The 20215-nt window shown below is 43.1% G+C and overlaps 1 protein-coding gene across 1 annotated transcript; it reads right to left on the bottom strand.

Moving 5' to 3' along the window:
* Positions 1-565: 565 nt before the first annotated feature.
* LOC111949582 (inward rectifier potassium channel 13-like) lies at positions 566-5978 on the bottom strand. The gene is made up of 4 exons (XM_023966867.2): positions 5605-5978; positions 2181-2439; positions 1591-1927; positions 566-1352 (listed from the first exon to the last, which is right to left on the bottom strand). Exons 2-4 carry the CDS (start codon positions 2379-2381, stop codon positions 778-780), a joined length of 1113 nt encoding a protein of 370 aa, XP_023822635.1. The 5' UTR covers positions 2382-2439; positions 5605-5978; the 3' UTR covers positions 566-777.
* Between the last annotated feature and the right edge of the window lie 14237 nt (positions 5979-20215).

The raw sequence follows: 20215 nt of genomic DNA, 5'->3' as shown, positions 1-20215 counted from the left end.
ATCCTTTCAAGCACACCCTTCTCATTAATCTGTGGTGAGTTATTCACCATTTTTTATGAACAAATAAGGTTTTATATCTAAGCAAAAGCTAAATTATTGATTATCATTATATTATTATTTGTGCCCTGGTCCTATAAGAGCTCTTTGTCAAATCCCACGAGCCAGGTTGTGACAAAAACACACTCATTCTTATGTTTAATACATGTATTGTATGTGGCAGGCTTACAATGATGGCAAAAAACAACATTTGAGAGTGCGCTGACCTTGGTGCTAGACGGGGTACGCAGCTGGAGGTTGAATGTTTGAAGGGGTACGGGACTATAAAAGTAGGTAGCTGATGCCAGGTAGCAGAGCCATAGAAACCTGTCCCTCCCATAATGCCCCTAACTCTCACTTTCTGCCCCTATCTCGATCCCTATGTTGCTACCCTCCCTCACGCACACACGCACACACACACACACACACACACACACACACACACACACACACACACACACACACACACACACACACACAAAAAATAAAAAAAAAATAAAAAAAAAAAAAAAAAAAAAAAAAAAAATCCCTGGAACCCATCCCACGTTGTCTCTGTCCCCACGTTGTCTCTGTCCCTTACTCCTCTCTGCATATTACCCTCTTCCCCCTCTTTCCCTCCTCCCACGATTCCTTCTCTCCCTCCTACCACGCTTTCTTCTTCCCATCCTCCCCCTCCTCCCACGCTTCTTTCTCCCCCTTCTCCTGCCCCTCTTTCCCTTCCACCCTCCTCCTTTAAATCCCTTACTCCATCCTGTCACTCCCGTCCCCGTTGATCTGCACCACACACTCCTTGTCCAGCGGCTCCTTGCAGTGGGCCATGCCAAAGTGCTGACTGCTCACCTGGTACCTGCCATGCTTGTCCAGCCCCATGGCGGGCACGAAGCGCCTCTCAAACTGGATCTCCTGGCGCAGGTAGGACGTTCTTTTCTGGCAGGCGTCGCCCGTGCCCTCCTGTGAGGCAGAGAGAAACACCACTAGCTCAAAGTGGCTGGCGCTGCCCTCACGCAGGGCTGGGTAAAGGGGGCTGTGGCGGTCCAGGATGTGGTAGAAGGTGAGGGGGAAGATGAAGAATGGGCAGGGGCGGGGGCCCAGCCGGTCCAGCTGGAAGTCCAGGTTGGTCTGGTGCAGGACCTGGTCGTCTCTCTCTTCGTACAGGACGGCACTGACCTCCACGTCCACCAGGGGGCGGCGCAGAAGGTTGGTGGCCCGGAACATGAGGCAGGGCTGGCCCTGGTGCTGACCTACCACCGCCTGGGGGCTGAACTGGATGGCCCCCGCACGCTTCTGGGGACGGGCGATCTTAGCCACAAACGCACCTGAAGGGCGGGGATGGGTGAGAGAGAGAGTGAAGATTTACATATCAGTAATTTTCCTTAGAATTAGGTATGTTTTATTTTTTTTAATCTCAAGAGACCCAGTGAAACAAAGACTGAATATAAACAAGAAAGTAAAATAATGAAGATGAAGACCAAACAGCTGTGGCCTCAGCATTGAAGGTACAACAACAAACTGAGAAAGTGAGAAAGAGAAGTGCTCCTCTCCATTAGAAAGTACCTGTGATGAAGGCTTCCAGCATGAGCCCGAGCAGCATCTGAACCGCCAGCAGGGCTATAGCGCTGGGACAGTCCCCACTGGGGAACATGGTGCCGTACCCAATGGTCAGCTGGGTCTCCAGGGAGAAGGAGAAGGCTGCGGTGAAGCTGGTGATGTGTTTGACACACACCACGTGTCCCTCTGGAGGAGCGTCGTGGTCCTCCACTGCCAGGTCTCCATTGAGGTGGGCCAGTAGGTACCACAGGCAGGCGAACAGCAGCCAGTGGGCCACGAAGGAGGTGCAGAAGGCCAAGAGGACCCAGCGCCAGCGCAGGCACACCACTGCCCCCCACAGGTCCTGCAGGGGAGAGCCAGGGTGTATATACCCATTCAATTATTGCTGGTTTCCCAGACAGGGATAAAGCTTGATCCTGGTCTAATAATCATGTTCAATGGATATTCTCAATTGAGAGTTTAAATCCAGGACTAGTCTTAATCTATGTCTGCGAATCCGGCGCATGTGTGTAACTTTTGATTTTAAGTTTACTTTTCCATTTAGTCAGCAGCACCTCTTCAACTATTTAGGGTGTGTGTCAACTCATTTATTTTACCTGTAGAGCTAGCAGCCAGGCAGAGGCAGAGGCCCAGGAGGGCCACAGGCCAGGAGAGGGAGGGGAGGAGCGCAGGGCACAGTGACCGTCCTTGGTCACCAGACGCTGGCAAGACAGGTAGGACGGGGATGATGTGGACAACAGGAGAGGGGAGGAGGAGACCTTGTTCCCGTCCAGGTCGTTGGTCGTTTTGGTTGTCATGGTTACAGGGGGGTGAGGGGTCGAGGGCAGGCAAGTGGGCAGGTCAGGATGAAGGTATCTGGAAACAAGCATAATTATGCCAAGAATCATAGAAGACCATTTATAACAACTTTATAAACATGGACAACTTTGACTTTACAAATCCACTTTGACATTGTTATGCAGTTAGTTATGTACATAGGGGGACAGACAGAGAGAGACAGAAACTTCCAGAAACGTCTAGAATGTTGTTGCAGGTGATTAGAGAAGTACTCAGTGGGGTATCTGTCAGTGGAACACAGCGACATGCAGAGCAGGAATGTGGTGGAACAGACTCAGTAACAATCACTACAGTACCAGACTGGGACTTCTCTCTCCCATCTGTTCTCTAGTCTTGTTCAGAAACATGTTAGTATGCTTTGATGATGATGATGATGATCACTTGGACAAATAATATACACCCTCCTCATGTACTGACTCTAGACTATATGATGGGATGTTTTTAGAATTTTTCTGTCAGAACTCGGACATGGTTCACCAAGAATAGAGTATGATGATGTTTGAGGTTTATATGAGATTAAATATGCTTTTTATGAAGTCTCTTGTTTGCATTGTGTATGTATAGCTAGCTGTAAGAGATGAGCTGAGAAAACATTGCACATACATTTTACAAAATGGTTTTTTAAGTGCTGTATCTAACTCACATCATGGACCAGAGGGACTTAAAGGGATGCTTGGCGAAGAAATTGTTCTGTTTATAACTTTAGCCTGTAAACTGTGCACCCTGCACTGTCTGTAAGTATAGATGGAATATACAGCTAACAAAGCTGTTCCTTTGATACAAAAGCACTTAAATAATATAAATGTCGAAAGCTGTACAATGTCTGTACAGTTCACACAGTAAAATGTGTATCGTTTTTCTGTGTATCAAAGGGATAAAATTACACGTGGTGGTAAAAACGAGCCCTGAGCCTTGACATCAGGACAGTTACAAAATATTAAATCGTTGCTAAATGTTGTGGGAGCCTCGCTGGAGTAACTGTTTCTAAGGGATTTTATTCATCAACATTATAATTATGCAGGGGTGTAAAGTACTTAAGTAAAAATACTTTAAAGTGCTACTTAAGTAGTTTTTTGGGGTATCTGTACTTTACTATTTATATTTTTGACTACTTTTACTTTTACTTCACTACATTCCTGAAGAAAATATTGCACTTTATACTTTATACATTTTCCCTGACTACCAAAAGTACTTCTTACATTTTGAATGCTTAACGGGACAGGAAAATTGTCAAATTCAAGCACTTATCAAGAGAACACGTGGTCATCCCTACTGCCTCTGGCCTGGCGGACTCACTAAACACAAATGCATCTTTTGTAAATAATGTCTGAGTGTGGGAGTGTGCCCCTGGCTGTCCATACATTTTAAAAACAAGAAAATGGTGCAGTCTGCTTTGCTTAATATAAGGGATTTTAAATGATATATACTTTTACTTTTACTTTTCATACTTAAGTATATGTAAAACCAAATACTTTTAGACTTTTACTCAAGTAGAATTTTACTGGATGACTTTCACTTTTACTTGAGTAATTTTCTATTAAGGTATCTATACTTTTACTCAAGTATGACAATTGTGCACTTTTTCAACCTCTGTAATTGTGTGTCATAAAATGGGGAATATTGAGGCACTTATGTTGGCTAATTCAATGACAGATTCTTTACAGCCAGAACTAATCACTGGCACAGGCTACAAGTCAGGCTTTCGGAGGCTAGCTGCTAGCTACTGCTTCTTCTCTCTAGGCCAAGCATGGGACTGTTATTACAGAAATTCTATAGGGTAATAGTAAGCATGGCTATGTGTTAGCGCAGTAAGAAGTGCTTCATTTTCCTGAGGTGGCGGGATGCCAGCTTGAGAGAGGCCATCAGAGAGACCGTCACATGAGGGGCATGCGGCGTGCAGGGGAGGCAAACACACACACACACACACACACACACACACACACAATCACATAGACACACAATCACACACAAACAGTGGTTACAAATCTCCCATATCCCCCCATGTCTGTTGGGCCTGGCCCTTTTCTCCTCAGTGTGTGTGTGGGATAGCGGCGGCTATCAGATGATGCTAACAAACAGCACTCTGTCTGTGTGCTCTCAGTGTGGATTGATGAGGGGGCTCAGTGGCTGCTGAGATAGTTTGGGGTTGTTGGTTGGAAATATTGTAGCTGGGCTACACAGCTCCCTAGGCTATAGCTTAGTTTAGCCAACGATGATACTGCAAAATGGGGTGCAGGAGAGTTTTGCCATTTTCCCACAGATAAGCTAATTGTAGATAACACATTACTAGCATGTTATTGAGTGTTTGTCTTAGGTGTCAAAGTTTAAAGGGTATAGCTATATGTAGGAGGAGGCTGTTTTACTTGTCCTCCGATTTCACCCTCCACTAGCCTCCACTGGTATTGATTACCGCATCTGACGAGTGTTGTTTAATAGCATATGGATGGAAACTCCACTCCCCACTCTATTGTCCAGCTTTACCCCCATCCCCTTAAAGATCCATTGAGAACAAGAGGGGAGAACCTGTTAACCACCCAGAGCTAAACAGTTATACAGTTACACTCAGTTATCTTATAGATAAATCCTGTAAATGCTTTCTCTGTGGTTATAAAACAGAGTTGGACAGGTTGTGCAAGTTGACCTGCCTTTGTCCTACTTAGGCCTATATCTAACATGTGTTAAAAATTAAAAGAAACACCCATTTTGTTACTTCTAGCTGGAAAAAGTTGACCTGTTATTTGACTTCTTCAGTCTAGGGTCTCTAAGGGTACAAGCTGTGTTTATGTATTCATTTACATGTACATTATTGACAGTAGACACAGTCTTGATTAAGTTTAGCTGAAATCGGTGATTCCGCAGGTCAAGTTCTTGCACAATGTTCAAGAACGTTGCACAAAATCAATCTTAAAATTTAAAGTTGAAAGTAAAAAAATTTTGGGACAGATTTTAGTTTTTTCTGTAGTGATGCACCACAGTCTCACTTCTCTCTCTCTGTGTGTCTCCTCTCTGACTCTCTCTCTATCTCTGTCTCTCTCTGTCGCTCTCTCTCTCTCTCTCTGTCTCTCTATCTCTGTCTCTCGCTCTGTCTCTCTATCTGTCTCTCTCACAGTCTCGTATCACCCTCTCTCTCCCTCTCAGTGGCTGGGATCGTCTTACTCCCTGTCCGTCCTTAAGGTTACTCACCGTAGTGTAGCACCAGGGCCAGCGATCACCCCTCTGATGGTGCCCTTTTCACCCGAGCGCTGATCCGAGGGCGGGCAGGAGGCGAGGCCAGGGGCGGGAAAACGACCAAATCCTTGGGATGAGAAGATGGGGGGTAAATCCCGAGGTATTCCCGAGGTAAAGGGAGGAAAAAGAAAGTGTCACCCCAGGAACTCTTCGGCGTGGGAGCCGGACTGAGCCCAACGCTCTGCTCTTCCGTTCTGCAGCTCCGGCTCTCTGCCGAGGATGATTCGATTGGTCACATTACTCTGCATGTGGCCAATTAGTGTTCCCGGAAGGCGAGAGAGGGAGGAGAAWAACCCAAAGAACAACACCTTGTCACAGTTCATTGACAGAGCCAGTTGTAGCTCCTCTGAGTCCTGTGGTTGGTAGGAGTAAATGAGTATAGGAATGATGATGAGAGTGAGGCTTGGAGGGGGAGTGTGACAACAGGGTGTCTGTGCGTGTGTGTGTGTGTGTGTGTGTGTGTGTGTGTGTGTGTGTGTGTGTGTGTGTGTGTGTGTGTGTGTGAGAGAGAGAGAGAGAGAGAGAGAGAGAGAGAGAGGGAGAGAGAGAGAGGGAGAGTGAGTGAGTGAGTGAGTGAGTGAATGAGTGAGTGAGTGAGTGAGTGGGGGGAATAGAGTCTGTTGTTACTGTCCATCTGTCTTTCTACCCAGACATAAGGGTTCTGTGTTTATCAGACCTTTTGCACTTAGACAGGTGAATAGCTTTCGCCTGTGCAGTCATGTCTAATTGGTGCTTACTCAATGATGCGTTATGAAAGTATTTGAACAGGGACATGGAAGACATGCCATGTTGCAAGTGTTGACTAATAAGACATCCAATTTATCCAACCATAATGTAACCTTTAACCTTAACCTAACCCCTAACCTTACCTCAGATAGTAAGGAAATTGTTTAATCACCACATTGCCCTTTCCTTGAGAGCCATCATGATATAGTGTTGCTATTGCATGTGATTTCAAATGTGGCAGCCCCTTTTTAACCCTACTTCACAGTGCTTCTTTGTTACTGATTAGGCTGTAGTAAGCCATATTACAGGAGTTCAAAGGTCACAGCAGGCCTATGAGTGTGGTGCTCCCTAACTTCTTTGCTTGTACCCTATCAACTGTCCAGGATAGCTCTGAAATGTTGCAAATGTTCAAAGTTCGAAGAAAGATGCCTGGGTGAGAGGAGTTGGAAGAGAGAGGGAGGAGAAGAGGGAGAGAGGGATTGATTATTCCATTGCAAAATCAACCTTCACATTACTATCTACAGCACTCACACTTTCATTAAGTCTTTCTGTTGCTAAGGTTTGAAATGTTGCAAAAGTTCAAAGTTCAAAGAAAGATGACTTGGTAAGAGGAGTTGGAAGAGAGAGGGAGGAGAAGGAGAAAATAAGGATTCATTCCCAGCTAACAAATCTATTGAGAGATAACATTTTTGTAATTTTACACATAATGTTCCCCTAATGTTTGAGTGTCCAGTTTTCCGTTAGTTAAGGGAACATGCTATCTCAATCTGGTCTCAGAGCATTTCGTATTATTCTGTACTCAAATCCGAGACACTCCATTTAATATGATATGTTAAGTTTTGTATGGTATGTATTAATTTGTGGTTGTCCGTCATCCATTTCGTATGATATGTTACAAATTACAATTCTTATGATATGTTACGAATTGAAATGCATACAATATGTTATGGATTAGCAAAACGTACAATATGTAAGTAAGTTGGTGGTCTGTTGATATCCCTCTAGCGGTGTGGGGGCTGTGCTTTGGCAAAGTGGGTGGAGTTATATCCTGCCTGTTGGCCCTGTCCGGGGATTTTGTCAGACGGGGTCACAGTGTCCCCCGACCCCCCTTGTTTCAGCCTCCAGTATCTATGCTGCAATAAGCTATGTGCCGGGGGGCTAGGGTCAGTATGTCCTACCTGGTGTAATTCTCCTGTCCTATCTGGTGTAATTRTCCTGTCCTATCTGGTGTAAATCTCCTGTCCTATCTGGTGTAATTCTCCTGTCCTATCTGGTGTAAATATCCAGTCCTATCTGGTGTAATTTTCCTGTCCTATCTGGTGTAATTCTCCTGTCCTATCTGGTGTAAATGTCCTGTCCTATCTGGTGTAATTCTCCTGTCCTATCTGGAGTAATTCTCCTGTCCTATCTGGAGTAATTCTCCTGTCCTATCTGGTGTAATTCTCCTGTCCTATCTGGTGTAATTCTCCTGTCCTATCTGGTGTAATTCTCCTGTCCTATCTGGTGTATTTCTCCTGTCTCCTAATTCTGATGTATCTCCTGTATCCTATACTGGGTAGATTCTCCTGTCCTATCTGGTGTATGTCTCCGTTCCTATCTGGCTGTAAATTCTCCTGTCCTATCTGTGGTAATCTCTGTCCTATTGGTGTAAAGCTCCGGTCCCTAATTGGTGTATTCCTTCTCCCTTCGTGGGTATATTCTCCTGTCCTATCTGGTGTAATTCTCCTGTCCTATCTGGTGTAATTCTCCTGTCCTATCTGGTGTCCTGTGTGAACTTAAGTATGCTTCCTCTAATTCTCACCTCTCTCTCTCTCAACCTCTGAATGCTTGGCTATGAAAATCCAAATAACATTTTCTCCTGAGGCGATGACCTGTTGCACCTTCTACAACCACTGTGATTATTATTTGACCCTGCTGGTAATCTATGAACATTTGAACATCTTGAAGAATGGTCTGGCCTTAATGGCCATGTACTCTTAGAATCTCCACCCGGCATGGCCAGAAAAGGACTGGCCACCCCTCAGAGCCTGGTTCCTTTCTAGGTTTCTTCCTAGGTTCCAGCCTTTCTAAGGAGTTTTTCCTAGCCACCGTGCTTCTACATCTGCATTGGTTACCGTTAAGGGTTTTAGGCTGGGTTTCTGTATAGCACTTTGTGACATCTGCTGATGTAAAAAGTTTTTTTTGATTGATTGATTGATACATCTACTCAAGTGCCTAGGGAGGAGGGGTTAGGGTATATTCTGGACAGGGATMAACTATACTGGCCTAATAATCACATGTCCTAGATATATCCTTTATTGGGACAGTGGTAAGGGCATTCGTCATTGCTACTGGTGGCCTGTATTCGAGAGCAGCTACGGAAATCACCCTAGTTGTCACGGCCGTTAAAAGAACAGGACCAAGGTGCAGCGTGGTGAGCATACATTTTATTTTATTTAAAAAAATCACGCCAACAAAACAACAAATGAGAAAACAACCGTGAAGCTAAAGGCTATAGTGCCAACAACATAGACAACTTCCCACAAAGACAGGTGGAAAAAAGGGCTACCTAGGTATGGTTCTCAATCAGAGACAACGATAGACAGCTGTCCCTGATTGAGAACCAAAACATAGAAATACAAATAATAGAATATAGAATACCCACCCAAACTCACACCCTGACCAAACCAAAATAGAGACATAAACAGGATCTCTAAGGTCAGGGCGTGACACTAATCTCACATTCTTAGCAATATATGATAGTCATTTAAAYCACACCTATCTGATCGAATTAAAATGAGTCTCTCATTGAAAGATGGGAATCTGTAGGATTTCCCCTTGAGCATGAATTATGACCACATTTCCACTACCTCAAAAATTATTAGTATTTATTAGTTCTATATTGGTGTGCATCGCAAAGAGAACTGTCATCTTTTTAAAACTCTACACCACATATACAAGGTAGAACAAACATGTGTCATTGACAAACTCATTTGAATTAGATCAGATAAGTGTGTTGTAACCTTTTCCAAATAATGACATTAACATATATTGCTGAGAATGTGAGCAGAGGGTGCCTGCCCTCGTGGGTCTCGAACCCAGGCCACCAGCACCAATATCAAACACCCTAACTACTGTCCCAGTAAGGGATATCTCCATGGCATGTGCTTATTGGGCCAGTATAATTAGGCCCTGTCCAGAATAAACCCTAACCTCTCCTCCCTAGGCACTTATGTAGATGAAACAACTGGATAGCTGTAAGCAATATGGTGAATGCACTTTGAAGTAAATCTCAGCTCTGTTAAAAGTACACAAAACATTTGTATTATTGATCATAGTGATTCAGGACTATCATTAAAACAAATCAATTCAAAATGTATTTGTCAAGTACTTTGTAAACAGGTGTAGACTAACAGGGAAATGCTTACTTACGGGTCCTTTTCCAACAATGCAGAGTTAAAGATAGAGAATGTAATAAAAAATAGAAATAGCCACACGAGGAATGAACCTTTATTTAACTACACACACAGTGAATAATGAATAACAATAACGAGTAAAAATAACATGGCTATATAAAGGGAGTACCAGTACAGAGTCGATGTGCAGGTGTACGAGATAACTGAGCTAGCTATGTACATATAGGTAGGGGTAAAGTGACAAGGCAACAGGATAGATAATAGACAGTAGCAGCAGCATATGTGGTGAGTGTGAAAGTGAGTGTGTGTGTGGTGTTAGTGTGCATTTGTGCACATGTTATGTGTGTGTGAACGTATGTAGTGTGTGTGTGTGTGTGTGTGTGTGTGTGTGTGTGTGTGTGTGTGTGTGTGTGTGTGTTGCAGTGTCAGCGTTAGTATGTGTGAGTGTGTGGGTAGAGTCCATGGTGTGTGCATTGTCAAAAAATGGGTCAATGCAGATAGTCGGGGTAGCCATTTGATTAGCTATTCAGCAGTCTTATTTAGCAATCTTATGGCTTGGGGTAGAAGGTGTTCAGGGTCTTGTTGGTTCCAGACTTAGTGCACTAGTACCGKTTGCCGTGTAGTAGCAGAGAGAACAGTCCATGGCTTGGGTGGCTGTAGTCTTTGACAATGTTTTGAGCCTTCCTCTGACACTGCCTGGTATAAAGGTCCTAAATGGCAGGGAGCTCTAGCCTTCAGCACAGCCTGTAATCCATGGCTTCTGATTGGGGTATGTATGTGTGGTCACTGTGGGCACGACGTCGTCAATGCTCTTATTAACAAAGCTGGAGTCTGATGTGGTAAACTCCTCAATATTATCGGATGAATCGCGGAACATATTCCAGTCTGTGCTAGCGAAACAGTCCTGTAGTTTAGCACCTGCTTCATCGGACCACTTCAGTATTGAGCGTGTCACCGGTACTTCCTGTTTGAGTGTTTGCTTTTAAGCAGGAGGATAGAGTTATGATCTGATTTGCCAAAGGGAGGGTGAGGGAGGGCCTTTTGTTCCCTCTAGTTGCACAGGTGAGATGCTGGTCAAATTGAGGTAAAACAGATTTCAGTTTCCCTGCATTAAAATCACCGGCCACGAGAAATGCTGGTGAGTGCCAGAGTCAGTTAGTGGTTGGAAATAGACATATATGAAAAATATCGATGAAAACTCTCTCTGTAAATAATATGGGCTGCACCTTGTCATGAGGTATTCTAACTCAGGTGAGCAAAAACTTTGAGACTTCCTTAACATTAGAGATCGTGCTCCAACTGTTGTTAGCAAAGAGACACACCCCTCCTTCCTTCGTCTTACCAGAGTCTGCTGTCCGAGCTTTACGATTCATAGAAAAACCTGTGAGATATATATCCATGTCCTTGTTCAGCCACGACTCTGAGTAACATAGGATTTTACCATTTTCAGGTCCAGTTGAAAAGATAGTCTCAAACGAAGCTCTTCAAGTTTGTTCTCCAGTGACTGCATGTTCCCCAACAGAACAGAGGGCAATGGCAGTTTATTTGCTCGCCAGCGTAGTCTCGTAAGGATAACACCTCCTCTGCCTCTCTTTCGCTGCCACTGTCTTTTGATTCCTGTGGATTAGGGCCTTGTCTGGGGTAAACAGAACGTACAGAGCAGCTGACTCACGGAAGTAAACATTTTCGTCCAAATCGAGGTTAGTGATCGCTTTTCTGATGTCCAGAAGCTGTTTGCGGTCATAGGAAATGATAGCGGAGACATTGTGTACAAAACAAGTTAAAATAAGTGTAAAAAACCCCACACAAAATCGCTAAATTGATCCGGATCCTGTAAGACGGCTGCTATCCACTGCACAAAACAACATGCCCCACCAACATTAGAAAACTATACAGAAAGCCCTTAAATCGCTGGAATTAGTCAATCAAATCAATGATGAGAATAGTCAGATTAACCAACACCTGACATGGACATGGTCGTGTAGCAGGAAGATCAGAGTACCATGTAGCAAGAAGTTGTTAGTTCAAATCCCAGGTGAAGACATGTTGAATATTAATTGCTGTATAAATGAACATGCACAATGTAATCATCTATGTCAAATATTTAAGTTGAAAACAGTTTATGTGAAAAGTGTGTCTGAGTATCCCTAACCTTGTCAACAGAAGAAGAGCTAGGAATGGATCAGTGGTTCACAAATCAGAGCAACCATGTTCTGTGTAAGTTTGGTGGGACGTTGATGGKATATTCTCCTAGCCCTCAGAAAACAGGACACATGAATGTTCCTGCAATGTTCCCATGAAACATGTGTAGAACATTAATACATTATGTTCTGCAAACATGGCAACCATGTTCTGTGTATGTTTGGTCCGAATTTGATAGAAAATTCTCCTAACTGGGTTGTTCCATTGCAAAATCTATCTTCACATTACTACTGTATCTACAGCACTCACTKTTTCATAAGGTCTTTCTTGGCAGCTTTCAAAACTGCAAACGGGGTCGTATAATAATGTGTGTTTTGGCTTGTTTCAGATCTCTTTAGAAGTAGAAGTCTTTAGGAAGAATGTCATGTAGGTATTATGTTATACCTGCTGTTGGCTCTGACTGACACTCTAACCCTCATTCAATATCATTAGTCTGAAGACAGAGGTAAGGTAAAGAGACAGAGAGAGAGTTAGAGAGAAGGAGAGAAGGGCACAATTAGGTCATTCYCCTGCTGCTGGGCAAAATGTTGCCTCCTCCACCTCCCCCTTTCTCCCTCCAACCTTTTTCCTTCTTCTCCTCTGTAGCAAAGTCTCTCTGTGTTTCTTTCTTTATCCCCCTTTTCTCTCACTCCCTATTCCCCTCCCTTTCTCTCTTTGGTCTGGTTGGGCTGTGTTCAACTATGCTTGTACAACTCCTTTCCTCCACAGTCCCAATCCTCAACACAACAGCGCTTCCCATTGGATTAGCTCTGATATGAGAAGCTGCTTTTTTAGTTGTAAACCACTAGAGAGCAGTATACCCTTTCCCTTTACCGTGGCTTTGTCAGTGGTTTGTAGAGTGGTTTGGTATAGTGGTTTTGGCGTTATGGTGTGACAGAGCTGCTGCATAAAAGCCTGACTGTGTTTCAGTGAAAATACTCACTGCTAAAACAGTAACATGCTCTGTGTTCACACATACATAAATCACTCCCTCTCTCTTTCTCTCCCTCTTGCCTTCTCAATTTTTCTCCTGGTTGGTGTTAGCTGACAGGGTGAATTAAATTCCTCATCCTGGCTCTAAAAAACATACTGCTACTGTAGGACCATAAAACACCCTATAGCTGTAGGCGACTCCCAGCTAACAACAACCGCTCCCACAACTTTAGAGATGAGTCTCATTAGGTCTCATTAGGTCATTATAAAAAATTAAAAATAAATTTAATTTTTTTTTCATAGGAATGTTCCAGTGATGGGTAAGGACTGTTTCCAAGAGACTATTCTCTTAATGTCAAACAGAACTTACCCAGAACGCGATGACCATGTTCTCAGAATATTGAATATTAATGTTCTAGACACGTTTCATTGGAACGTTGCAAGAACATTCCTGTGTCCAATGACATTTAAAACATAAGACGTTCTATCATGGTCCACTGGAGGTTTTTGTCAAGTTCCCATCTTTTTCTGGAGACATTTTAAGGARGTCGCCTGATGGCTCTTAAGAAACGATCTACAAAATAAAAGTGGTTCTCTACACATCACTCCTTCTTACTGTTGCTGAGCCCATCAAGGCCCTGATTGGTGAACCACTGATCCATTCAAAGCTTTTTGTCTGCAAGGTTAGGGACACTGATGGACAATTTAACATCCATMACATTTTTTTACACACTCTGACATCCATAACTAGATTGTGCATATGTTTTTCTACAGTAATTAGTATTCAACATGTCCTCACCTGGGATTTGAACTCACAGACTATTGGTTCTTGGCATTACAAACTTCCAGCTACACCACCATGTCTGTGTCATTTAACAACTAATCTCACTATTCTCACATCATTGATTTGATTAACTTATTTAAAACATGTTAGGGTTTTCTGCAGAGTTGTTTAATCTTCGTGTTTTAATGTTACTCCTTAATCACAGTCCCCAAGTCCAGAACAGACTCTGGAAACACACAGTACTACATAGAGCCATGACTACATGGAACTCTATTTCACATCAAGTAGCTCAAGCAAGCAGTAAAATCTGATTTAAAAAACAGATTAAACTACACCTCATGGTTTAACGTTGATGAGACACAGGTTTTTGCTAACATACATAGGATGTTCCCTTAACTAACAGAAAATTGGAGGTTACATAACAAAAACCCTATCCTTAGAATTGTTAGCTGGGCTACCATTTTCACACAGAGAAACACAGTAATAAATCAATCTAACTTACTATTTGAACAAATCTCTGATMTCACGAGTTGCTGTGAAATGTCAATGTTTAATGTGCAGTAGTGGCCGTCGGAGCCAACACTTTTGGAAAAGGATAGTCATAGGATATTTACCTTAATCCTAACTCAATTGACTTGAACAAAGTATATTTCAAAAATCACTCCCCCTCCCCCTTCCCAGGATGTCTGTTTTCAGCCTTAGAGATGGGTACGATACTCTCAAAAGATCCACTGGGATGTATTATACTGTCCTGTGTCAGATAGGTCACACACACCGGAAGAAATACCTGAAAATCGAATGAAATCAAAATGTACATCAAAACGGAGGGAGACAAGAGGGCGGAAAATATTAAAAAGAGATAGAGGGAGCTGCTAGAAAGGGAGAAGAAAACTGCCAGACCGTTAAAGAGGCTGACAGCTTCCTCCTGCTTTAATAACAGCTATGCATAGGCCCCAGGGAAAACCCTTGTGATCATCCTCTGCTCTTGTCTGACAAGGTTATGAGAACAGTGATGCACTCAGGGGGGCTCAAAGTAGGCTACTTATTTCCAGTAATAATGGGGATATGGGGCACCTGGTAAGACCTAAGCCCTGTCTGCAGCAGGTAAAGACATGAAGACACTGCGGGCACATCCATGGTCCACATCCACACTGACTGCTTCACAAATAAGAGGGCCCTGTCCAGGACCATCCCAACGGGAATAGTTGTCAAGAGTAGAAATAGAATTCAAAACCAGGATGCAAAGAAAATCAAATCATTGAGGAACATTGGGGTGGATGGGGGCGGAGGGTGGATGGGGGCGGAGGGTGGATGGGAGGGAGGGTGGATGGGGGGGGAGGGAGGAGGGGGGGGGGGGGGGATGGGGGCGGAGGGTGGATGGGATGGATTTGTACACATGTTTGTTTATTAATAACTTTTTATATTCAAAATTGTGCACTCTCCTCAAACACTGTCTCTTATACACATCTAGATGTGTATAAGAGACACCCGCAGGGGACCCACCAGTCCTGAAGAAGTTTAAATTAAAATTGCTGTACATCAGCGGAACCCATCCAACTTGAAGGAGATGGAGCAGTCCTGAGCCTGTCTCTTATACACATCTAGATGTGTATAAGAGACAGTATCAGATATGTCTATGTCCTGGGAAATGTTCTTGTTACTTACAACCTCATGCTAATTGCATTAGCCTACGTTAGCTCAACTGTCCCGCAGGGGACCCACCAGTCCTGAAGAAGTTTAAATTAAAATTGCTGTACATCAGCGGAACCCATCCAACTTGAAGGAGATGGAGCAGTATTGCCTTGAAGAATGGGCAAAAATCCCAGTGGCTAGATGTGCCAAGCTTATAGAGACATAGCCCAAGAGACTTGCAATTGTAATTACTGCAAAAGGTGGCACTACAAAGTATTGACTTGGGGGGGGGGGGGGGTGAATAGTTATGCACGTTCAAGTTCTGTTTTTTTGTCTTATTTCTTGTTTGTTTCACAATAAAAATTATTTGCATCTTTAAAGTGGTAGGCATGTTGTGTAAATCAAATGATACAACCCCCCCCAATTTTTTTTTTAAATTCCAGGTTGTAAGGCAACAAAATAGGAAAAATGCCAAGGGGGTGAATACTTTTGCAAGCCACTGTACTAGTGATATTTTAGATACTAATGCTCTGCCATAAGTGACTATTCTGTTTTTGTCTCTCTTTCCTGTCTTGTATGGTAAGCCATCTTGGAACACAAATCAGTTAATATCTAACTATGTATCTTTATTTTACATTATTTATATCTATATACAGTACCAGTCATAAGTTTGTACACGCCTACTCATTCAAGGTTTTTTCTTTGTTTTTACTATTTTCTACATTGTAGAATAATAGTGAAGAKATCAAAACTATGAAATAACGCATAGCGAATCATGTAGTAACCAACAACAAAAAAAGTGTTAAACAAATCAAAATATATTTTAGATTTTAGATTCTCCAAAGTAGCCCCCCTTTGCCTTGATGACAGCTTTGCACACTCTCGGCCTTCTCTCAACCAGCTTCACCTGGAATGCTTTTCCAACAGTCTTGAAGGAGTTCCCATATATGGTGAGCACTTGTTGGCTGCTTTTCCTTCACACTGTGGTCCAACTCATCCCAAACCATCTCAATGTGCAAGCAGCAGCACTGCATACAGAAACATCATCGTGGAAACTGGAAGTTAAAATGATAACACATAACCCGACTACACGTACCTCTGGAAAATACAGAAATAATGTGAGATCAATAAAAGTAGTGCCAATCATGTTGGAGGTCAATTTAATAATCAAAATGTGTTGTTTGTGAATTACATTTACCGGGGCGGCAGGTAGCCTAGTGATTAGAGCGTTGGGCCAATAACCWAAAGGTTGCTAGATCGAATCCCTGAGCTCCGATGGTAAAAAAATCTGTCATTCTTCCCCTGAACAAGGCAGTTAACCCACTGTTCATAGGCCATCATTGTAAGTAAGAATTTGTTCATAACTGACTTACCTAGTTAAATAAATATAAAAAACATGTAAAGTTTTGTCATCGATACCTTGTAGAGCCGCCACACTGCTGCTTTTGTCACTTTGAAGAATCTAAAATCATTTTAGATTTGTATAACACTTTTTTGGTTACTACATGAACTACAAAAACCTAAAGTCTTCGAAAGCTAAGTTAACAAACAGATCACCGACCATTTCGAATCCCATCGTACCTTCTCCGCTATGCAATCTGGTTTCCGAGCTGGTCGTGGGTGCACAACAGAACTTTGCAGGCTATCTTTACAGTAGATTGCAATTCCGCCCCCTGTAGCAGTTCTGTCTTGACGGAAAATGTTGTAATTGGGGATGGAAATTTCAGAATTTTTGGTGGCCTTCCTAAGCCAGGATTCAGACACGGCTAGGGCATCAGGGTTGGCGGAGTGTGCTAAAGCAGTGAATAAAGCAAACTTAGGGAGGAGGCTTCTGTTGTTAACATGCATGAAACCAAGGCTTTTACGGTTACAGAAGTCAACAAATGAGAGCGCCTGGGGACACACAGGGCCTGGGTTAACCTCTACATCACCAGAGGAACAGAGGACGAGTAGGATGTTGGTACGGCTAAAGGCTATAAGAACTGGTTGCTTTTGGAACAGATAATAAAAGGAGCAGATTTCTGGGCGTGGTAGGATAGATTCAGGGCATAGTGTACAGACAAGGGTATGGTAGGGTGCGAGTACAGTGGGGGTAAACCTAGGCATTGAGTGACGATGAGAGAGGTTACATCTCTGGAGGCGCCAGTTAAGCTAGGTGCAGTCTCCGCATGTGTGGTGGGTGGGACTATCTGAGACATGTTGAGCAGGACTAGGTGCTCCGTAGTAAAATAAAACAATGAGAGCTGCCCTAAACAACGGTATGCAAGGCATATTGACATTAGAGAAAGGCATTAAACAATCACAGGTGTTGATTGGGAGAGCTAAGACAACAACGGGTGAGACATCGATGGGTTAACAGCTAGGACAACAACAACGGGTAAATGGCGATGAATGGGCAGAGAGGGTCAGTTAGAAACACACAGGGCCTGAGTTCGAGGCTTGGGCCGACAGATAAACAAAATGAAGTACCGTGTTAATGAACAGTCCAGCAGGCATCAGCTGTGTAGTCGAGTGATCATAGGGTCCAATGAGCAGCAATAGATGAAACAGGAAGCTGTTCGGTAGTCGATTACTATGCTAGGCGAGCGGGAGACACAGTGTTCAGGAAGCTAGCGGGCCGGGGCTAGCAGATGGATCGACACCAACATCCACGATGCAGAGCTTCAATGCCATACAACACTCCTTCCGTGGCCTCCAATTGCTCTTAAATGCCAGTAAAACTAAATGCATGCTCTTCAACCGATCGCTGCCCGCCCGACTAGCATCACTATTCTGGATGGTTCTGAGTTAGAATATGTTAGAATACAAATACCTAGGTGTCTGGTTAGACTGTAAACTCTCCTTCCAGACTCACATTAAGCATCTCCAATCCAAAATGAAATCTAGAATCGGCTTCCTATTTCACAACAAAGCCTCCTTCACTCATGCTGCTAAACATACCKTCGTAAAACTGACTATCCTACCGATGCTTGACTTCGGCGATGTAATTTACAAAATAGCCTCCAACACTCTACTCAGCAAATTAGATGTAGTCTATGACAGTGCCATCCGTTTTGTCACCAAAGCCCCATATACTACCCACCACTGCAACCTGTATGCTCTCGTTGGCTGGCCCTCGCTTCATATTCGTCGCCAAACCCACAGGCTCCAGGTCATCTATAAGTCTTTGCTAGGTAAAGCCCCGCCTTATCTCAGCGCACGGGTAACCATAGCAACACCCACCCGTAGCACGTGCCCCAGTAGGTATATTTCACTGGTCATCCACAAAGCCAACTCCTCCTTTGTCCACCTTTCCTTCCAGTTTACTGCTGCCAAAGACTGGAACGAATTGCAGAAATCACTTTAGTTGGAGACTTATATCTCCCTCACTAACTTTAAGCATCAGCTGTCGGAGCAGCTTACCGATCACTGCACCTGTACACAGCCCATCTTTAAATAGCCCACCCAACTACCTCATCCCCATATTGTTATTTATTCTTGCTCTTTGCACCCCAGTATCTCTACTTGCACATCTTCCTCTGCACATCTATCACTCCAGCGTTAATGCTAAATTGTAATTATTTCGCCACTATGGCAAATTTATTGCTTTACCTCCCTAATATTACTACATTTGCACACACTGTATATAGATTTTTCTATTGTGTTATTGACTGTACGTTTGTTTATCCCATGTGTAACTCTGTGTTGTTGTTTTTGTCACACTACTTTGCTTTATCTTGGCCAGGTCGCAGTTGTAAATGAGAACTTGTTCCCAACTGGCCTACCTGGATAAATAAATGTGAAATAAAATGAATATATAAAAATGATTCCATATGTGTTATTTCATAGTTTTCATGTCTTCCCTACTATTCTACAATGTAGAAAATAGTAAAAATAAAGAAAAACTCTCGAATGAGTAGCTGTGTACAAACTTTTGACTGGTACTGTATATACACACTGTATTTTGAAGCAGCTCTTCTGCATACCTGTGGACACTGAAGTTTGAGGAAATGAGACAGCGGGGTTTCTAACTTTAGAACCCAGTTCCTACATTTGAATATAAAAATTGATTTTATCAAACAAAACTTTGCTCCATTTTATCTCTGGGACCCTCAGGATGACAAATCAGAGCAGGATTACTGAATGTAAGTACATTATTTACCTTCAGAGGTTTTTTGTTGTGGCGCACTCAAACAATAGCTTGGTATTTTTTCACTGTAATTGCTAGTGTAAATTGTACAGTGCAGTTTGATTAACAAGAATGTAAGCTTTCTGCCCATATATGACATGTCTATGTCCTGGAAAGTTTGCTGTTACTTACGTCATTCTAGTCACATTAGCACACGTTAGCAACAACCGTCCCATTATAGTGACACCGATCCCGTAGTTCCTTAAGAGGTTTTAATAGTAAATCATCTAACACACACACACACACGCACGCACGCACGCACGCACGCACGCACGCACACACGCACACACACACACACACACACACACACACACAGCAGAGTCTGACATTTGTCCATAAACATCACATTTCCAGGGTAAAGTTTGGACATTTAATCAGAATGGTTAAGTTAAGAGTTAAGGTTTGGGACAGGGCTGAAACAGAAACAACTTCACGGTTCAGTTTATGCATAAATTCCGAATGGTTATGGGTTAATGTTTAAGATGGGGTTAAAAAAAAAAACTAAAACGAGTGCCTTGCACTGGGATTGAAAACACGACCCTCGGAGCTCGCGGCCTACACCTATAGACCTATAGTGGCTATAGACCTTGAGATGAATATAGATCCTGAATAGGTCTGTAGCTATTGTGAAAGTGAAAGCATGCTCTATACATATAGAGTGTTGTCTAGGTGATGAGAGCCTTGAGCTGAAAGTTTGAGTACATCCTGTACTCACATTTTAAATAGACTTACCTCAGTGATCAACCT

This window comes from Salvelinus sp. IW2-2015, linkage group LG22 (genome assembly GCF_002910315.2).
Source record: "Salvelinus sp. IW2-2015 linkage group LG22, ASM291031v2, whole genome shotgun sequence".
Lineage (NCBI taxonomy): Eukaryota > Metazoa > Chordata > Actinopteri > Salmoniformes > Salmonidae > Salvelinus > Salvelinus sp. IW2-2015.
The sequence above is the reverse complement of the archived record's forward strand: the minus strand, read 5'-3'. Positions and strand labels throughout refer to the sequence as shown.